Genomic DNA, 22,582 nt, shown 5'->3' on the forward strand with positions numbered 1-22,582 from the left:
TACTGAGATTTGATCAATTTATTTTATGGATCCAAAAAGGGTATTTGTTGCAAATGGCAAAAACAAATTTTCCAGAGGATATAAAAAAACATCTTTGAATGCGCAACACACCTTCCAATGCTAATATCGTATGCTGACTTTATCACAGGGAGAGTATAAAATCAGTTTCTTTTGGTGTAGGGATTTGGAAAAATCCCTCCATTCTGTAGCTGTATTCATTTGAGTCTCTCTTTGTGTGTTTTCATTTCCCCGTCGGCCTATCCAGCATTTCATTAGTCCTCAGCGCCAATACCATATTGTCTTAGATCCTGTCACGGCTTTGCCTTAAGCTAATACCCTCATCTCTTAGTGTACATCTTGTTCCCATTCTCCACTATCATACCTCAAACCATTCTCCTCTTCCCTTCCCCTGACTAACCTCCATCATTTTTGCTTTCCCTTTTTTCTTCGTCTCTGCCTCACTTCTTCTTGCTCTTCTGTGGTGCAGGCTCTGGGCTCTTCCCCTCAGCCACAGCTAGCTGTTTTTTGAGGTCCAAAAGTTTGGCCACCTCTGCTGTGATCACAGCCTTCTCTGCCTTCTGGGCTTTGAGCGCTCGTACCTTGTCGCCCTGTGAAAGATTAGACAAAATGGTTTCAAAATGGTTGAGATTCTCCCTCAAATAACTGTGTTGGAGTAAAATTTTACATAAATAGACAATGGCTGTTAACTTGTCAAATGATGGCTATAATTGTGCTTTTCTAAGGATTGCTTTATTGTCTCAAAACTTCTCATTTAACCTGGAGTTGAATCCAGTGGCGAAGGCTGTAATGTGCAAAAAAAATAGACACGCCTGTCTAGATTATGGGAAATATTAATAATTACACATTTGATTCCCAAATTTTTAAAGTACTATTTTAAAAAAAATTACCAAAATTTAAGTAGATTGTGTAGATTACAAGTTTGTGGTAAAATACTTAAAACCTTATCATTTTCAAATTAGGTAATTGATTTCTCTGACTCTTAGTTGTTTACGTGACAGGATATTGAGATCGCTTTTGACTTTTTACTTGGGTTGCCAATTATTGCAATTTTTAGTAAAAACCAATGCAATTTTGAAAACACCCTAAATGCTATGTAACTGCCCAGTATGCCTCTGAAATAATGGCTCTAAAATGTGTAAAATTTCCATTGCGATGCCATCCGCCGGCGCTCTCACCTGCTCAGCCACAGCCTGTGTGAGCTGCTTGGCTTTCTCAGAGTCCACTCCGTTCACCGTTGTCACCTCAGCAGCAGCTGGAACTGGCACTGTGACAGGTTGAGCACTGGCAGCGTTCTGAGCCGTCTTCTGTGGATGTAAACAGACAGATAAAGATGTTTCAAATTTAGGCATCTTGATGGCTATTATTTCAAGAGATTATTTACTTCACTTCCAGACAATAACACTCATCACTCAAAATTTCAGATGAATTTTATGAGTCACGATATATGAATGGTCAATGAATCACACTGGGCACAAATGAATAAGTGAACATTTTAAATGTGCGTATGTTAGTGGAGCTGCAAATGTTAGAGAAGGCGTGCAGCAATCAACACTGATAAAGAAGTATCAGTGTGGACTCTTCAAACACGTATACACCTCAATACCTTTTTTTGGGGTAGTTCATCTTCAAGCTAGAGGCAAGCAATTGAAAGAAGGTTTAAAATAGGGTTATTTTTATACACATGACTGATGCCAAAATACATAATTTAAACATTTAGAGTGTGTTTGCTTGGGATGAAAACACAGACAATCCAAATACAAATTCTTATTCGTGTCGACGGTCTTACACGCACCGAATTTTAGTGCTGCACATTGTCACTTCCATCTAATTTCAGCATTTAGAAATAGTAAACCTGTATCTGTCTCTGAACCTCACTGAAATAATGGCAGACCATTAGGTGTCATAAACATCAAATACCTGCTGCCCACCAAATTTCTTTTTCAAAGCCTCGATCTGGTCAGCCTCCAGTTTCTGGAACAACGGACTGACCTGAGGAGAGAGAAAAAAGATGGGTTACCAAAAGGAAGAAAAAGGGTACAATTTAAAAAGAATATGCACCAATATTCAAAAAGTCGGCTCTTCCAGATCCAGCCCAAGGGCAGTGTAAAATTTAACCAACAGGCTATGTTTTTGTCTTTGAACAAAGAGGATTATGCAAGTGAGTAGGTAACTAAGTAGAAAACTACAAGATAAATAACAAATAAAGTTTCCTGAATCCCGAAATACAAATTTGCATAGTTTCGATCAGGATTGCCATTCCTGAATACAAGAGTACAGTGATAATAAATGATGTGGTTTGTTAGAGAAGTTGATTGCATTTGAACAGTGCAGGGTGTAGCTCCTTGTCTAGAGACCTCGGTCACGAATCGAGTTTGAGTGCAGCGTTAGCAGGAGCTGCATGCACAGGTCACTACAATTAGGCCTAAAGGGACAAGTGGCCTGAGAGAAGCTTGTTGTTCAACAACAGAGGCCTCGAAACACCCTCTAGGCTATTATTCTTAAGTGTGTGCATGTGTGTGTTCACACAAATACAATGTCTCCCTGAGCACAGAAATACTGACACACTGTTGCATCCTCATTGTATCACCCAGTATCAACATATTGGAGGTTCCACAGGTTTGTGTGTCTGCACATGTATGAATTGTCTGAGTACTTACGCACCGTGCCAACGCGGTGGCCTGCACTCAAGGCACACACAAAAGTACCAGTGCCTTGCAGCATGGTATTGATGCAGGACTGTGGGGCGTTCAGTTGATCCCTGATGGTTTGGCTAACTGTTGGCATGTATGGCAAGAGCATCACTGACAGCAAGCAGGCGATGTTCACAGACACACCAGTAACGGTGCCTGCACGTTGCCTTAGGAGAGAAATGGAAAGGCTGTTAGATGACAATGCTTAATATTTAAGTTGAACTTAAATTTTGAAATCACATTTCTATAGGTTGAAATGTTAATGACCTTTCCAGTAAGTCTAATGTTTCTTGTTTTCTCAAATACGTAATCATGAATATTGTTGGTTGAGAAACTAGTTGCATAATTACATTTGAAACCGAAAATGTAAAAACATATGTAATAGGTTAATTCATTTGACTAAGGCACTAGCTGAGATATGGACTTGATTCCAGCTGCTGTGCAGTGCCGTCCACTGCTCCAGGAACTGGAGAACAGATTCCCTGATGGGGACAATCAACATTAACAAACTGTAATCTGTTGGTGAGAAAAAAAGTATAATTAAATAACAACTGATTAAAAAATGTGGGTTATTACAATGGCATTATATCTGAATATAATCTTTTTGGCAAAAAGCTTATATGTAGAATATAATGTCAATCTGCTGTGCAGGAATGAATTCTTTTGGCAGTTTTCAGGGCGACACAGCTTAGCAAAGCTGTTGGGAGAAATTTGAGTGCAACACCATCAGGGGTAGGCTGGCTTAAAAGGAGCTGTCTCTGTGTCTAGTCAGGTTTGATTCATTTGGAAGTATGTGCTTTTTGATTGGTTCCCCCCGTTAGTATCTGGACCAACTCTCAGCCAACCACGCCAAGGAGGGTGGCCATGTTGTCAGACAAGAACACCTTTCAATGCTGGATTTCAGCAATACTTTCCTTCTACCATCAGAAAAGAGCTCAAACACCACAGTATTTAAAATAAAAGTGAAACCTCCGCTGTTGAGCAATGTTGTGAGGTTTAATTATTTTTAAGTTTAAAACTAAATTAATCAAAGGTTAAAAATACATTATATTGATGAATGCATTAAAATAGTTATTTTACTCATTAAATCTTCAGAGGTAACTATAAATCTGTATTTTGAATGGTAGAGGTAACTTTCCCAACTCTGATCATGCATAAATTAATCTTTTTTTCAGGTGACTTGTTAACATAAATTGTCTTAAGTGAAGCCACATAAACAAAGACTATCTTGGCTAGTCAGGTCCCTTCTCACCTTTCTGTGTCTCCCCCCTTGATCTTCTTCCAGGGTTCGTTGACCTGAATGTACTGGTTACCATGGCGAGATATGTTCAGGATGTGTTTGAGGGCATCACGAATTCTGATGGAATATTTCAACATTCAAATTATTTAAACTCAGTGATAACATGAAAGTGACGGCAGATTTCAGAAAAAAATGCAACTTTAAGTCAAGATGCAGAAGCTCCTTCAGTACCGATCCAGACTGGGGTTTTATCTATAAGCATGTTTAATGTTATGCAGTGCAATGAAGCCCTATGTGATGCATTAAATGTAACACTGAACAATTTACAGTTACCAATCTGTTTTTAATTATTCAAATCAGCAGATTGAACTGATTAAAACTGATAGAAAGCCAGTTGAATAAATGATAAAATTCCATCTACATGTTATTATTCATTATGCACCAGCTTTGACACAAGTACATGATGTGACTGTACTTACTTGACTTTGTCCATGAGCTGTATATACTGCTGCAGCTCCCAACCCACCAGAGCCAGGAGCCTCTTATCTTCATGCTGTAGGTCCATCACAGGCACACAGCCCTCAAAGAACTTCATGACAAACATGCCTGCTCTGGAGGGAGAAGGGAGGAGGGGGAATAAGAAAGAAAAGATGAGGAACAAATACAAGGGATGAACAAAGATGGAAATATAGTGAGTGAAACAATGAATGTATGAGCAAAATGGGGGAAGGGCACGGTACTTAACTTGCTAAATGTTTGTAAATTATAGTCTTGCTGCTAGACATAATGCAGTACTTGCTAGTGTAAACTAATAACAGATTCCTGCATTAAGCCTCTTCACGGCTTTCTCCTCAAAGCTTCTAAACTGTAGCTGTAATTTCTGAGATGCATTTACTGTGGGCAACAGAAGGCTGTTCATAGTGTGAAACTTTCTGTCATGTATGATGAAACAGACTATTCTATATTTTACGCATCTCCTTCTGCCTCAAAGGAAGAACTATCAGACCAAATGCTTTGACAAGAACATCAAGTTTACAATAAATCAGGATCTTGATGTATGAGAATGAACTTTCCCTGACCTGCACACTTAATTTGTTTTAGTGTTAATTAGTAAAATTGTAGAGCCCCCAGGTTTTACAAATTGAGGTAAAATGAAGAGTACTATTCATATTATTGAAATTGTTTATGATAACAGCAAATCATTATTTGATTAAGTGGCAACAGGCCATAAAACTACAACCAAGAATCAACAGTAAATGAAAGTAGCAGTATGAGATGGACACATTGTCTTTAATGATGTGATGACTCAGAGACTGGATCTGAGCAAGGACAATTTCTTTTCTGAAATGGAATACTTTCTACCTCCATCACCTTAGGCTGAATGCAATCTACAAGATATTTTTGAACCAATTAGGCATCAGCGTTGCTGCCCGAGACCAATTTTGAAGATCAAGGTACTGTGGAAAAAAGCTGCTGAGAAAAATCTTTGATGTGGGATTTAACCCTGATCTTTTAAAAATCATTTGAGGCAATATAATTGGGGCTAAATTACGCCATCCCAAACAAATTTAGAAAACTAGGGTGAACCTCTTGTAATAGTTACCACGCTAACGTACTTTTTGGTACAATTACAACAACCTGAAAACCCAGTAGTTAATTGGACTGGATGACATGTTTCATATTTACCTTTGGCAGAAAACTTATGTTTCACAGTATAATAATTTGAGGAGAGCAGCCTTTTTTTTATTTTTACTGGATCAACAATTTTTAAATTAGAAAGAGAGTGTGGGGAAAAAAATGTTGTTAACAAATGAGAGCAACTTTTTTAATGTAATGTAATTCAACACTTATTTCATACTTCTGATGCGAATTCAGAATAACTGGAATATGACAAGTGTAAACTGGTGGAATCTTACAATGTTTCTGGTTTTCAGCCATCTATTATGCCTCTACTCCCAAAATTTATAATTTGAGCTTTATATAGTATGAGGTGTCATAAAAGGACCTATCAAAATTATATTTAAAATATTTAACATATTTTAAATAGGAAAAATGACATTATTTGAGGACCCAGAAAAACCATGTATTCTGCACAAACATTATTATTCCTATAATACACTAATCAAGGGTAAAAGCAAATTAATTTGAAACCTGAAAAAGCCCAATTCCATTATGACCAACCTATTGATAAAGTTGCCCAAGTTGTTGAGCAGCTCAGAGTTGTTCTTCATAGCCATGTCGGCCCAGGAGAAGGCAGAATCTTGTCCCTCTGGACGCACATAGAGCAGGTAGAAGCGCCACACATCAGACGGGATGCCCGTGTCCTTGGCCATGTCTCCAAACACACCTACACCACGGCTCTTGGAGAACTTTGTGTCTTCGTAGTTCAGGTATTCTAAATTTAAGTCATAGGACAGGTCAAAGCCAAAGTGGAGCACTTTGACAAAATATTACATTGAAAATATGATTATGTCTGCATTGCATAAATGCAGCAGACCCTAAATATGCCTTAGATTTGAAAAAAGATAGATTTGCTCTAATACCAGATAAATCATCTGTCAAAGATAAAAAAAAGACAACAGGTGGATCACTTACCAGTGGCAACAAGGTGGTTGACCAGAGTGTAGTTGTCCTGAGCTCCCAGTAGGGAGCAGGGAAACACCACACTGTGGAACGGTACATTGTCCTTGGCCATGAAGTTGTACAGCTCCACCTGGTGGCAAAGACACAACACTGCACAGTGAGGATGACATCATATTAGATCATCATGAGATCATCCAGTTCAAAGACGACTTATCAGCTCTCCCCCAACCCCCAACTCTGTCTCTGCAAATAGAGGCCATCTCTCACACACACACACGCACGCACGCACGCACGCACGCACACGCACACACACACACACACACACACACACACAACTGCAGCTCAATCCTGGGGTTTTAGATAGACAGAGAGGAGATGAGTCAGTGAGAGTGAAGATTCTGCAGCTTTACTTATAGGAGCAAATGACACAGAATTTGTTATGTATAAGACATTTAGCCTTCTGATGAACTTACAGGTAAATAAGGTCTATGTGAAAATGAAAAAACTGTGACCAGCTAAACCTGTTCCTGTCCCTATAAAAGCTGAACTAATCACGGAGCATGATCACAAAGGCAATTCAATAAAATAGCATTCACACAGCACTTGGTAACATACATTCATGCAATGACATTCAATTCTAGTGAAACAAAAGTAATGTTAACGATTAATTTATCTGAATACAGGGGGAATGGCAGGATTGTCAGGTGACTAAATACAAAAAAATGAATAATGGTCTTCTATGTACATGAGCACTGTTGGAAACATTTGACATAATTTAAGTGCACAGAAAGAGAAAATATATAACATAGTCTAGCAGTTTTAGTTACCTTAACCCAGAAAGCTACATACTGTGGATTTTAACTTCAATTTACATTATTCTTCACATTAAAAAAAAGTTTCAAAAACCTGATCATTTTCACTTGTAAAGTATTTTATGTAAACAAATATTTACAAATGTTTGCCATACCGTTTTGCCTTAATGAACAGATTAGTTAAGAGTATGTGTATGGATTTCCTAACGCACTGAGCAGGCTGTGAGGACTTTTGCAACATGTACGCATCGCAGTATGAATACAAGTTAAAGATGTCCCAGTTTCCACAGTGGCAAACATTTGTGAATCTCTGTGTAGCTGAGACTGTGAAAAGAATGTCAGAGCTTTACACGCAAATCCTAATCTGTGTGTCAGGCTATAAATATAAATATATATATATATATATATATACACACACACACACAAAACTCTGTAATACACACACTAATCTCTAAATAAATACACAAGAAGGTTATAAAGAATATTTGTGTGCACAGGGAGCCAAAATGCCAGATGTCTAAGGCTGAAGTAAAATCTCAACATAGTATGTTGATATTTCTTCATGTTGTGTCCTGTGCATTTGTAAAATTGTTTTCTGGATGTTCAAATTGCTTCCTATCTGTTTCTAGATGAGAACATGCATTTAATAAAAACTTCGATAAATAAATTAAAAAAAATAAAATTTTTAATTTGTGGACTATGTAATACATTTATGACCATTTGGTGATTGTTCTCTCTTCGTATTTGATACTTATTGTTTATTGTGTGGGAACCTGAGTAGTTTAAAATACTAGTATAACAAATAAATAAATATTGGTAAAAAATACTGAGGTGCAAAGTATTTACAAATAACTATGAGAAACTGAACAAATGTGCTGGTTTTATTGCCTTCAGCCCCACCTGCTGCCTACATGGGTACTAATCAAAGAGGTTATATCCTTCTCTGCTTCACATTAGGGTTGGGTTCTAGTGGTGAGTGCAAAAGACCAGATAGGACCAGATGGGGCCATGAAAAAAGTACTCAGACCCATTCTTTTTTCCAGAAAGGACAGAGTCTGTGCTAAGCTTGTGCATCAGCTCTGCTTGGCACATAAATTTTGACAGCGTATGCTGGGTATGAAGGGAGGGGTGGTACCTGTTGAGGATTCTTCCACCACTTCTCCCATTTGTCAGTGTAGTTGGCGGTAATGGACAGATAACCAATGGGGGCATCGAACCACACGTAGAAAACCTGTTGAGGGGAGAGACAGTTGTGTGTGATAAATTCTGTCAAATCCTGCCTTATCTTATTGTGTGATACACATTGTAAGAGGGTGTGACTATGGAAACATTCCAAAAAAACAACAAACAGATCAAGAAAGCCCCTCAGTAGATGGAAGAATGTGCATGAATGAGTGCTGTAGTGCCATCAGTCACTGCAGCTTTTGTTTTAAAGATCATAATCCTCTTTACTGTTTAATGAGGAGGCTTTTACATTTCAGTGTCTGAATTCATTACTCTTCTGTCAGGTAATGCATTTATCTGAGTGGTAAGTCTTTCCAATACCTGGGCAACACTGCTTTACAAGAGTGACAACTGCCTCTGCAGGCAGATGAAGATCACGTGTGTCCAGAACTGCTGGTACAGAGCTCCTACTGCCAGCTCTACTGATTCTCCCTTTGAAAATGTCTACCAATGACAGACTGTTTGAAATCATGTCTTTCCTCCCAATTTAATTTTCATTTTGCTTGGACCATAGAATGTATATGCTTGATTATAACAAATAAATAAATAAATACTCACAGTCACACTGATAAAAAATGAATAAATGACATACAGCAGTCCTTCTTTAATTGACCTTGCTCAGCTGAAAAACCATTTCCATTTCAAAAGGGTTTCAACTTACAGGATCTGGCTCCCTGAGAAGTAATTTACATCACAAGTGAGACCTTAACTTAGAAACCAATTTAAAACTATACAGGCAGTTATGCGATCAGTCTCTGTTGTATATTTGAAGTGTTGTACCTTTGTCTTACCAGGTTTCTTTTTTTTTTTTTTTTTTTTTTTGCTTTTGAGAGACAAAGACGCATTGACCCACTCAGACGCATTTCTAATCCAGGCTCTATGACTGCTCTGACCTCCTAACGTGGATGTTAAAAGAAATGTCAAAAGACTTTTACAAAGGAGGTACTGTGAGCAGCATGTCCCAGGTCTTATGTTATACCCTTACAGAAATGTTCAACTAAAGTCAAGATAATTATTTAAATGAATGAGACCTTCTCTTTAAAGTCAGGATGAGGTACTGGTGTTCCCCAGTGTAGGTCCCTGGTGATGCAGCGAGGTTTAAGTCCATCCCTGAGCCAGGAGCGTGTAATTTGTTTGGCATTTGGTGTCCAGTCTCCACCGCTAGTTGACTTATCCAGCCACTGCTCCAATTGACTCTCTAACTGTACAAAAAGATGAGAAATAATGAAAATGTTTATATCCAACTCTACCACAGCTCCAAATGGAAAAAGGCTGTTATGTAATAAAATTACCACAGGGATCAGTTCCATAACCTGTCTGGCCTTACATTGTTCATTTTGAACAGGCTAACTCTGCCCTAACCGAGAATACCTTTGGCAGGTCCAGGAAGAGATGTTTAGAGGTGCGGATGACGGGAGTCTGCCTGCAGACCTTACACTGGGGTTCCTGAGGGCAAGAATGAAAATACAGCTTATAAAAAAAGTGAAAATTAAAAATACGTATTTATATTTTCTGAGGCCAAGAAAAAAATTCTGAAGACTACTACACATGTTCAGACCTAAACCCCACTGAAAACTTCTAGAATATGATCAAGTGGGGGATATCCACAGGCCCTCCACTCATACTGAGCTACTTGAGCAACAGCAAATACTGATAATAGCATTCTTCCAAAGTCAATCCATTAGCAATTTATTAAATACAATATTTCAAATTCTTCGTCAAGATCTGAAAGCATTATGTTGACTATTTTGACCAGCTGGTAGCATCTGCAAATAAATGCTCTAAACGATAACTATTTAGATGCGATTTGGATAAAACAATGTCAGTACTTTCTGCAATAAACAAAAGTGCCCATTTTATCTATGTACCTAAGACAGGCATTTCATTTTTTCCAAAGCTACGTTTCAGGTTTTACTATCTCTGTTAGGCTGTAAGATTCAAAACATCCCAATAAAAGTTGAACATCACTATAAAATGGTAAAATTAATGAACTGAAGTGGATTTGGATGAGAAAAAGCCAAAATAAAGGCCAAAATCCCATTGACCTGGAGGAACAAATATATTCATATTCTCCTTATCAAGTTGTCTAATAATAATCAATCCAGTAAAAATTTGATATGACTATGACTTTTTATCTGTCCTTCGACCACTGCTACAAGCTGCTCCTTCCATCTCACCTTGAGCTCCACTGCATTGATGAGTCGCCCACACTTGTCACACTGGTCACCACGAGCTTCTGGGTAGCTGCAGTGAGGACAGATGCCTTCGACAAAACGGTCTGCCAGGAAGCGCTTGCAATTCTCACAACAGAGTTGCTCCACTGTGTCTTCTACTAAGAAATCATTCTTGTGGAGCCGCCAAAATATATCCTGGGCTATCCTGAATGGAGAACAGAGAGCAGAGATTGTTAGGATAGTCTTAGAGGTTTTGCCTGGGAAACAAAAAGAAGGTTTGATTTCATGATCAGATACAACCTGCTCTGCCAAGTGGGCTGCTAAATGATGTAAAATGTACATTCTTTAAAGAGTAGTTGTTTTAATCTTTGAAAGAAAATGGTATTTTTAGACTTTTGGTGCCTATGTTGGGCTGTATCAAAGCAAATAAGGGAAGTACTGATTGTCTGCCTGACCAATTATCACAGTTATCAGCATTTTTATGATGATCATTTTTATTATTGATCTGCACAGTTACCTAAATTGCAATTTACTCAATAAATAAACATAACAGCTGAGATAGGTTTTAGAGACGTACAGTTAACTAAGTAAGACATGCTGCTGGGTGCTCCCTGTACTTTTTGCTTTAAGAGAATATCAAGAGGTTTTTGTCTTACTTTATGTTTAAAAAAATTTCAAGATCAAGTTTTATGTTACATTTTTGTCATTCAAAATTAAAAAAAAAAATTAGACATTTATATTTACAGGATTTTAATTTCACTGAAAATCTACAACAATTCTAAATGTTGGCTTTCACTCTCCTTGATTTATAATAATCGCTACTGCTCCTGCAAAAGCTATATTGATCGATCCAAAGATTTTTTATTTTTGTATTTAAGAATAAAGTCTCATCTTCATAAAAGTAAAATGCTTTTGCAAAACTTATCATGATCTTGTGGATGTATGTAAAACAAGCCAATAGCACCTCATCATGCTGTCTATAAACAGCTACAGAAATAAATAATCTGCTTGTCAGTGAAGTGATTATGATGCTGTAACGACCAATGACATGTCTAACACCAAAATCATTAGTTTTAAAGCTTCAACAATTCTAAAAAAAAAACTCCATCTGCTAGAAAAATAATACCCTTGTCTCCAGACCCCAGCGAAATAATCAATATAAAAACCACTCTACAAGAGAAACTGACGTATATTTTGCACTAGTTTTAGTGTTTCTAGAAGTAGTGCAAAATATATCCTCATTAGACTTTCACACACAACACATAAAAAGGACAGGTTTCTGAGGGGTTTTTTTTTGGTCTGGCTTTGAAAAATAAAAGGAATAGCAACATATTATGCTCTACAGTCCTGCTCTATGATCGCTCAGATTAAGTCAAGCCTGCATTACTGCAAGATTATAGTAATCCGACGTTACATAATTTATTAATAAGTGTGTAGTTATAGCATGGAAATGTGTCTGCCCACTCATAAGGGAAGCAGTGTGAAAGCATGTTCAACCAAGGTCAGGTCAATAGTTGTAATGGTTGTCTCCCTTTAATTTCTTATTGTAGACACAGGTCAACTTTGACCTTCTTCTCTTATCCCTTACTCTGTCTGCTTCTCTGTAGTGGTTCTGCCAAAGAAGTCAAAGTCAATCTGGAACCATTTGTAGATGCTGGAGTGAACAGCATGGTACTTGTCACAGATCTGCTGTGGTGTCAGGCCTTCCTCTCTGGCTTTGTTCTCTGTAGCGGTGCCATATTCATCTGTGCCGCATACAAACAGCAGGTTCCAGCCTCGCAGACGGCCATACCTTGAAGGAGAATACATGCAGTCGGAATGAGAAGGTATGATGCAGACAGTTGACGGGTGACAGAAAAACAGAAAAAAATAATGACATGGAGAATGAAATAAAGGAGTTCCAGAGCAAATAAAGTGATAAATGTAAAGGTGAGCAATAATATAGGAGAAACTGTGATGAAGAAAATCTCTTGGCTGCCAATACATTATAAATTGCATTATTACCACAATGATAATTTCAAATGACTGCAATTCCAAGATGCATACCTGGAGAAGACGTCAGCACTGAGGACACAGCCAATAATGTTGCCCAGATGGGGGACGTTGTTGACATAAGGCAAAGCACTGGTCAGAAGGATGTTTCTCTTGCCCTCCTGAGGCAAACTGACAGACATATAGAGTGTTTACTAGCATGGTCAAAATACAATGTTAACTTCACTTAGCACTTAAAGCCTGAAATATCACCTGATAGTAGACAGCCCCTGATGCTAGTTTAATCTCTCAAATGTGACACATTGCCAATGGCCAATTGTCAGTTCCTGCTGAAATGTTTCTGATTTCAGATTATATTGTTACACTGTTAGGGCTACACAACATGTGACCAGTGGAAAACAGTTCAGAATACATTAAAATAAAAGAAAAATTGACCTATGTAATGTCCATCTGATCACAGGGTCATTATATCAACCCATCTATTAGAATTAAAATGTCTTTTAACATTTTTCACAGCAAATTAAATATCTATATGTCTGCTTAATTCAGATTAATTAATTTACAAAATGGTAACATTAATTACATGTACTTTTTATTTCCTTCACAGCCCTAGATTTTATGTTCCTTACATTTGAATTTCAACATTTTCACTTTTCTCCATGACTGTTGTATGATAGCTTTACAAATATGCATATTACAATTTTTTTTAAAAATACATGACGGTTGAGGGAAGCATGTTGAGATTTAAATTTGGTATGATCCAAACAGAATAAAAATGTCTGGTTAATGACTACTTACTGTATATGTACAAATCTAAGTAATATCTTACATGGGGTGTTTTCTCTCTGTAGCCTGTGGACTCAAGCCTTTATTCCAGGTGAGAGCAGCTGCCTCAATCTCCTCCTCTGAAACCAAACGCTCCCCTTCATCAGCCTTAAGATATGAGGACAAACAGAAGAATACGGGAACACTTGAATCATACTTTTTATACATTACAACAGCAGTTCTAACTTTGTATGAAAACTGTAAAATAAATGCAATTGTTAAAGATTTTATCTAAGACACTTTAAAACATGAATGGTATATTATAGATTTTGCTGACAAAAACACACACATATATATATATATATATATATATATATATATATATATATATATATATACACACACACACATATATATATATATATATATATACATATATACATACATATATATATATATACATACATATATATATACATACATATATATATATATACACACACACACACACACACATATATATATATATATATATATATATATATATATATATATATATATATATATATATATATATATATTTTTTTTTTTTTTTTTTTTACAGGCAGAGGACAAGCAAAAACAACTGGTGGAAACACTAATGTACAGGGGTTGGACAAAATAATGGAAACACCTTAAAAAAATCAACAAAATATAATTTAATATGGTGTAGGTCCGCCTTTTGAGGCAATTACAGCCTCAATTCTCTGAGGTATTGATTCATACAACTTGTGAATTGTTTCCAAAGGAATTTTAAGCCATTCTTCAGTTAGAATACCCTCCAACTCTTTTAGAGACGATGGCGGTGGAAATCGACGTCTTACTTGAATCTCTAAAACTGACCATAAATGCTCAATAATGTTGAGGTCTGGGGACTGTGCCGGCTATATGAGATGCTCAACTTCATTAGAATGTTCCTCATGCCATTCTTTAACAATTCTAGCTGTATGGATTGGGGCATTATCATCTTGAGGTGAAGGTGTTTCCATTATTTTGTCCAACCCCTGTATGTGTGTTAATACAACTTTTACAAAACCAGGTCACAGACTGAAACTGCTATTCAAAAAATACCTAAAATAAATAACTTCAAATCTCAACCCTTAACTTTAAATCTGTGAACTTTGTGAAATGTTTTCTCAGAAATCTCAGTAACTGTGTGTCCTTCCTGAAGCAATCGCAAAAGGTAGCTTCCTCTGTGAAACATGTGACTGCTTTTGTTAAGTTAGAAAGAAGAAACAAGAAAGGAAGTGTAATAGTTTTTGTTATCATCTGGCTGGTACCTCAGCAGGGGTGCTGTTGCTTGGCTGCATGTCTCTGCACTGGCTGATCTGAGGGGCAGGCTGTCTTTGCATGTAGCTCTTCATACACTCATGGCCTTTTCCCTGTAGCACTTTCTGAGCTGCAGTCTGACAAGCGTGCATACCATTTACACGGTCAAACCACAGCTTGAAAGACTTGTGTTCACCTATCAAAGAATATTAAAAATTAAACAGGAATAAATAAGGGTATGTAAGGAATAAATAACAGTGTGTCAATTCAGCTGCAGGGCATCACTCAGTCAAAAAACAATAACAAAGCACATGGTTTAATGACGCTGCATGGAATGATTGTTTCACTAACACTGATGATGGAAATCCATCTGACGCGACTGCTCATGTTTACAAGCAAGGCATTAACTTTTATTCACATTATGTTTAGTAACACATTTTCATAATATGTCCTTTCACTTAAATGAATGAGAGGTGAAATCCCACCCCTTCTGCTGTGCCTCTTGACACCCAATTTAAGAAAACATATGGTTAATGGAGAGAGACAAATCATTTTTTGATCCTGTTTGAATTGTGTCACCATTTACACATATGTTTGTCATTTCAAAATATAGAATTTTTCAAGTCAAGAAAGTTGCAATTTGTGGTAAAGAGAGCAAAGAAAGATCTAGTTTTGTGTTACCCAGTTCAGTATACTGGATCTCTCATTGCACATGATACACATCACCAACATCAAATCTCTACAGTCTGGTCACGTTGAATTTGGAGAGAGATCGTCAGTGACTCTGAACAGAACACGGAGAGACACGATAATGTCAACTCTGTGGTGCCCTGGTGTGTAGTCATTCCATTTACAAATTTTGAAACATATTTAATTACTAAATTGACAGAGGTTCAATAAATTACTTGTCTAATTCCATTGACTGTAATACAGTTTCTTCCAAAATGAGGTCCCATGGGGCACAACTGTAAGAGGTGAGGCATTGCCTCGCTGTAGTGGATAAGAAGCGTGTACAATTAGCCTGATGATCCGTATAAGCAACTGGTTGTACATCAGCTAGATGGATGATGAAGTAAATTGATTAATAATTCAATTAATTAGCTCCCTACTGGGTTTGTGTGTTGTAAAACAGCATGCAAATAATAAATAAATCATGTATTTTGGCAAAAATACTGCTGTATTACTGTCATCACCCAGTGTTTCCCGTTTCCCCATAAAGGGTTAATGACACCACTGACAAATAACACAGACCAGTAAATTAAATAAATAGCCATTTTTTTTTACATTGATAGAAACATTTGATATATTGTAAGTGCGCAAGTCATCAAGATACAAATGGTATACCTAATAATTTTTAGATAATTTAATGCAAAAATGTTACATCTTCAACCTTTCAAGATGCATTGGTACTTACCTAATGCTACCCCAGAGTCCAATAAAATGGGATACAGCGCAGCCCATAAAACGACATCAGCAACCGACACAGCTTCCTGGAACACACATTAACTCATGTCAGTTAAAAAAATTCAATGCATGTTGTTTTGAAAACCCCAGAAAATGAAGAAAAGGGACTCACTTTCACCTTATCATGTTCCAGCTACACACTCACTAGGTGGAAAGCTATGTTAAACATGACTGGGGTCTCAGTGGATAATCATTGCTTCTGCAATGTTTTTAGGCTTATCCCATTTTTAGACCCATTTCTTTTCCCTCTTGTTTTATACAGCATTCCTCCCAGCCATATTGATCACAAAGAGACTTAACAAAACATCTCTGTACACTTGAAACATATGAGAGATACACATGACTTATAGCCCCAGGGACTGTGAATACCACAGAGGACTGATCCCCACCCACTTGCTCACTCACACTTGGACACATCTGTAATATTAGGGATGTCCTCCCCAGATAAATCCTTTAAGTTAATAAAAATGCATCACCAGCTAGAAAAAGAAAAGAAATAGAAATGTTGCCTGAGAAGCTTGATGTTGCTCAGCGGAAATGTTCAGTTAAACTTAGCTCAGCTTCAAAAGTAGCACCATGAATTTTTGACTTGATACAGTAAAAAGCAGACTGAAAAAACCTTGTTTAAATAAACATATGTCTTTAACCTCTGAAGTTCACATTTTACACTGAAATTAAATGGAAATTTGGACAAATAACATAAGAAAAGGTGTTGAGACTTTACCCCTGTTAGATATGGTGTGTTTATCTTGCTCAAGCTTTGGACCAAGTAGTTTAGAGGCCCCTGAATGACCTTTGACACCTCTGATCCTTTTCCCTGCAGCACCGTCATGTGAAGGGCCTGTAATAGTGCAGGCTGACAAAAACAGTGAATAATTAGAGTTGATAGACTCAAAGATTTCTAAAACCTCACACATGCAGCGAGAGTAGACTTTAGTCATTTAAAGTAGCTGCATGGACTTAAATTCACTAGAGTAACACAATGCAACAAAATAAGAGGATTCTGTATAAGAGCATGCAGAAAGTATGAATAAAAATTGTTTGCAACTCAAAGAGGTTCAGTGCTTCTTACAGGAGATTACATACAGCCTGAGGGTTTAAGTTATGAAGAGCTTACCTGAAGATCAGTGGCCTCCCATTCAAGCCACTGATTGCAAAGCTCAGTAGACTCCACTCCACTGACTTCAAACATGTAACTGAATGTGTTGAAAAGCACAAATACAGAAGGTCAAGATAGGATTAGAGAAATACCTCATTGTTTATAATACAGTTATTGTTAATTAAGCTAATTAAATCTTTATTTTTTTTAATGTCAGAAATGGTTCCTGATTTTATTAAAAAATATATTCTGTGGACTTAAACCGAAGACAAAATATAGGCTAACTCAAAGTTTCATTTATTAAACTTAATACATTATACTACGTACATACTATACATATATTAAACAAAACACTGTGTATGTACAATATCACATTTTTCAAATTGTTTTGAAAAACTTTTATTTAATTCATTGTCAGTATTTTCTTTGGTAAACTTCAGTAATAGTTTTATATAACTGGCATATAAAAACAGTTTTATATACAGTATTTATTTCAGTGTTTAACACCAATAAATGGCTGATCTTTCTTGTTAGGTGTATTGTGTGTAAAAATAAATCCTTATTAGGTTTACAAAACAGTAAGTATGAAAAGGAAATTACAAACTGTATATATGATCATATAATTATTTGTATGACAATTAATTGTCAACAAAAATATTATGACAACCTGATATGTCACCTAATCCACAAAAAGAAGGTGATTAGTGAAAAATATGTACTTTCTAACCAGATCGATATCAACAACTAGATGTGTTGAGTGTAGAATGTACAAATAAAGGGGGGGCTTCAAAAAGTTTGTGAAAAAAGAACAGAGCTAAAATTCATATCCATCATATATCGTTAGCCTCATACCATAATCATCCAAGTCAGATTTTTGGCCAAATGGTGATATCTGCATAACTTTATTCTACAAACACTACTTCTTCATTTAATGCAGATATCACCATTTGGCCAAAAATATGACTCAGCAATTACGAGGTTAATGATATGCATTTTGATCTCAATGCACCAGTACATTCTCGGACAGGTGTATTCTCACTTGCAGAAGTGTACTGACCTAGATGGAGCATATGTTGAAAAATAAACATCATAACTTAAACTTTTTTTTCCCAACCTTCCTTTTTCCTATTTTCATGAAGTCCCCTTGTATTATCCCTTCATTGACTCAATACTGGACTTATTGTGAAAATCACAAAAGTGCATGGATATCACACAAATGAGTTTCACCAGAATCCTTCCAGTACCGACTGGTTAGTGAAATCATATGAAGTAGTTTTTTATATGCTTTCCTCGCATATTTCTTATCTTACAAGATAATGTGCCTTTGGGCATACTCTAACTTTTTCCCACACTTAATTAAGATTTTCACACAAAATTCCAGACTTTTCAAGGTCTGGAAAACAATGTTTCAAAACTCCCTACTTTTTATGACTTTCAAGACCTGCGCAAGCACCCTATATAATGGAACTGATTAATGACCTCATGTTAAATTGATATTCATTATCCAGTAAGCAGGAAGGACTGTTAACTGACCGGCAGATGGCATTGGAGCTGAAAAGGTGTTGTCCATTGGGCAACAGCAGGGCTGGCAAGGCTGGACGGCTGAGGAATGGCACCACTTTTTCTGAAAATACAAGAAACTTTTTATATGCAGGTGACATCATATAAAACCACAGCTGCGCAGCAACAGAATACTGGGATGTATATTAACATGGCCTGAGGCAAGTCCAAATTTTTGCCCAAAATGATTTTCAAAAAGTTGCTACTAAATGCAAATCCTGTCTCTAATGATTCTGGCTTTAGAGACAAGAAAACAAGCTTCTTTAATTAGAGCTGGTTTCTTTCTGTGCAGAGACTGAATTCCAATTCAAAACATGAAAGTCCGAAGCTTTGATAGTAATCCTGTGATTAAAGTCCCTGTCTCAGTAAAGTAATCAGTTAAGTTACTAGAATGGCTTGAAGAACACAAAGGTCATTATACAGGTCAATGATCTGATCTCTTCTCCTTAATCTGGAGAAGTCCAGAGGTGATTACAATCACTGATGCCTTTACAATTTCATGACAGTTTCACTTTGACATGTTACTTTACCTCTAGGATTCAATAAAGCACTAATAATATTCACATCCAGCCATGGCCTAGAAGGCTGAAGAATCGGCTGCAGAGTCGGCTTATGATCAAAGAATCGCTTGTTTGATTCCCCAGGCTGGCAAAAAGTCGCTGGCGCATGTGCCCTTGAGCAAGGCACTTTGCTTCCCTGGGTGCTTGATCTGGCAAGTCCACTGGTCCTACTCTGCTGTGTGTGTATGTGATGTGTTCCTACATGTTCTAGTGGTGGGTTAGAAGCAGTAGGTGAATTTAGGTGTGTGGTGCTTGTCTACTTTATACTGACAAATAAATAATACATAATTTGCTATTAATGATTATTTAACTTTTTGTTTATTTATTAATGGGGAATTAGGATAAGAAACAACATAGCCTTTAGTGTTGATGTGGGGTTGCCCTTAGAGCTTTAAAACTAGTTGAACTTGAAATGTTCAAATATGAGCTCCAACTCAGTGTTGGAGTACTGCAGTGCATGTAACGTTACATATAAAAATATCAACACTGATTAACTGTGTACACCTAAACTTACAGGTTAATTAGGTTGTAATACAAATACAGTGAGAGTTTTTTAAATCCATATCTACTTAAATGGATTAGTTTTACAAGTCTTAATTATTTACTCATACTTAAAAGGTAGCACTAATTTTCCATATGTTCTTGTAATGCAATATCATTGTCAACTTCCAGATCTGCATCACCTAGCCTATGCATTTACTTCGAGCTATACAAACAGTTCAATCCTATTCTGAAAGAAATATTCTTTTATTGATACTAATTATATTTGCTGATGTGAACACAGTGAGTGCCATGATAACATTTGACTTGACAAACAATCAATTTGCATCTTTCATAAATTAAATTAACAATGAATTAACATTATTTATATTATTGTTACTGCCCTCATAAAGACTATGTGGTCAAAATGCATTGGTAATGAGCAGGTAAAAAAAGGATTTTAATTGTTGTGCCTCAAACTTGTTTTCAAGCTGTTGTATTACTTTTTGAACAGCAAACTGATTTTTTGCAAGTCTTTTTACTCTGGTTTTTCATGCACTCTGGGCATTGTCCTTAATGAGAACCTGATTCCATTATTTATTTATTATAATAATTTATTTACTTTTTTTTAGCCAGTGAAGTGCCTGGTGCTTTTTTCTTACATGAATGTTATTTCTATCATTTACACACATTCACTCTGTGGGAAGGAAAGAGTAAACCTGACTTTTACTGGTGCCACTTTTTCTTCCACAAAAGAGGTTACATAATCACTCATGCATGCTTGTTTGTCATAAAGATTAAGCCAAAAAAAAAAATTTAAAAAAAATCACTATGTGGCATGATAAGAAGTAGACGCTGGATTTTTTTTTTCTTTATACATAGGAGGATTTTTTTTTTTTTTTTTTTTTTAAACCAAGCGAAGATCTTTATTTCCACTGTAACAATCAGTTAACACTTAAAGATCTAGAACTATTTTTACCTCAACTTCCAAATGATTTTGTGATTACTAACCATTTATTAGATAATTATACTCTGCATTTTACATTTTTTCAGTCAAACTCTGGTGTTTTCCTATACTTAATTGACTGACTGTGTGGAAGTTCATAAAAACGTCAGAGTAAATGCAAACGTTATTATATCGTAAGACTTAAGAAAAACTGAACACAGAAAAGAAACTGAAGAAAAAGTGACTTTTTCTGCACAATAACCAGTCATTTGTCAAACTGCATGGGTTTTTCTGGTGAATCAAAGTTGCAGAAAATGACAGTGATTCCACGTTCACTATAGAGCCTCTAAACATTCAAAAGACACATCTAATGCTGCTGAAAAGCTGGGAAACTGTGTTTTACATGAATCATTTATATGTATTTATTGGACTGGTGGGTCAAAAGTTATTAAACATTTTAGATCAGTAGGGGCTGTCCAACAGACAAATAAAATGAAAACATAGATGGCGAATTGTTGTGTGCTTATGGTTTAATAATATAGTAGTAGTAGTAGAAGAAAAGGAGTATAGTGCTGTTGGCCTTTGTGGAGTGCCCTTGAAGCTTTGTGATGTGACTTAGTCAACAAGCAGAAAAAATAAATGAATGAATAAATAATGCCCTCTAGAAACTTATGAAAACAAACAAAATGTCCTTGTTTGAAAGTGTAAAATATGTAGGCTATGTGTTAATGTTTTAATTTGTTTACTGATTTTCCCTCTAAAATGTATGGACAGGAAAATGTCAAGGAAAATTTAGGTCTGATTTTATAAATACTTTGAGCTGATATCACCACAAATAATGTTCATGTACATTCCTGGGTTCAGTATTGTATAAATACTGAATATTCACTCACCTTGAATAAAATAACATTTTAAGAGCATGTAGCCTGTAATCTTATTTACCCCGTTACCTCTCAACACTGTAGTAGTGAAAGCTCTACGTTTGTAGCTATGCATATGTACAAAGGCTGCATTAAGCAACACAAAACAACTATAGTGTAAACGAGACAACAAAGCAGTTATGAACAATTAGAGACATTTCTAGCTGTTTCTCCGGTTCAGATACAGGTGTTGTCATTTATCAAACACTGAGAGACTGCTAACAGTCTCCTCAGCTAGCTTAACTACAAACAGCCGCCAGTTACAAATTCAGCTCAATCACAACAATACTATAAATTAAGCTGTATCGGTGCCTTTTGTGTAACAAATGACCCAAGTTGTCTGTCGTTACTTCTGTTACTGTGCCCATTTAACACTAAGCTAACCATGCTTTCTTACCTTCGTGGCTGACATACTGAGCCTCACAGTGGACTCCTGTCACTTCTACCGCTGCCAACACCTTCAGGCAATGTGGGTTGCCTTCACTAACAAACAGCTTCATCTGGCCGTTTATTCCGCTTCTGGACTGACGACTGACTTTGACAGTGGCTATATTAAAAAAATTACTTTAAAACAAAGTAAGACCTGCCTCTAACTTTACCGGTTAGTGAGCTCGGTCCTCACGTACGCTGATGCAAGCTACTCTGGTCCGGTTACAAATGGCGGAGTTGTAGTTTTAGAGCACATTATGTGCATCTGCAAAAACGGAAGGGGCGGGTATATGAACTTCATCTCCCATGAAGCTT

At 36.6% G+C, this 22,582-nt stretch overlaps 1 protein-coding gene across 2 annotated transcripts; it reads right to left on the reverse strand.

The window, feature by feature from the left end:
- Positions 1–22,575, reverse strand: mars1 (methionyl-tRNA synthetase 1). Of its 2 annotated transcripts, XM_030134159.1 has the most exons (22): positions 22,236–22,575; positions 18,906–18,996; positions 17,391–17,469; positions 16,998–17,129; positions 16,224–16,299; positions 14,821–15,005; positions 13,566–13,669; positions 12,791–12,907; positions 12,333–12,536; positions 10,748–10,949; positions 9,942–10,016; positions 9,602–9,772; positions 8,482–8,577; positions 6,547–6,664; positions 6,133–6,346; positions 4,431–4,562; positions 3,964–4,068; positions 2,683–2,878; positions 1,939–2,010; positions 1,625–1,651; positions 1,197–1,325; positions 1–608 (listed from the first exon to the last, which is right to left on the reverse strand). In XM_030134159.1, the coding sequence occupies exons 1-22, from the start codon at positions 22,336–22,338 to the stop codon at positions 459–461; spliced, it is 2,778 nt and encodes a 925-aa protein (XP_029990019.1). In that variant the 5' UTR covers positions 22,339–22,575; the 3' UTR covers positions 1–458. The 2 variants fall into 2 exon arrangements, with proteins under 2 accessions (XP_029990019.1, XP_029990020.1); XM_030134160.1 differs by lacking the exon at positions 1,625–1,651 and having other exon boundaries at positions 22,236–22,573.
- Between the last annotated feature and the right edge of the window lie 7 nt (positions 22,576–22,582).

This window comes from Sphaeramia orbicularis, chromosome 5 (genome assembly GCF_902148855.1).
Source record: "Sphaeramia orbicularis chromosome 5, fSphaOr1.1, whole genome shotgun sequence".
NCBI classification, from domain to species: domain Eukaryota; kingdom Metazoa; phylum Chordata; class Actinopteri; order Kurtiformes; family Apogonidae; genus Sphaeramia; species Sphaeramia orbicularis.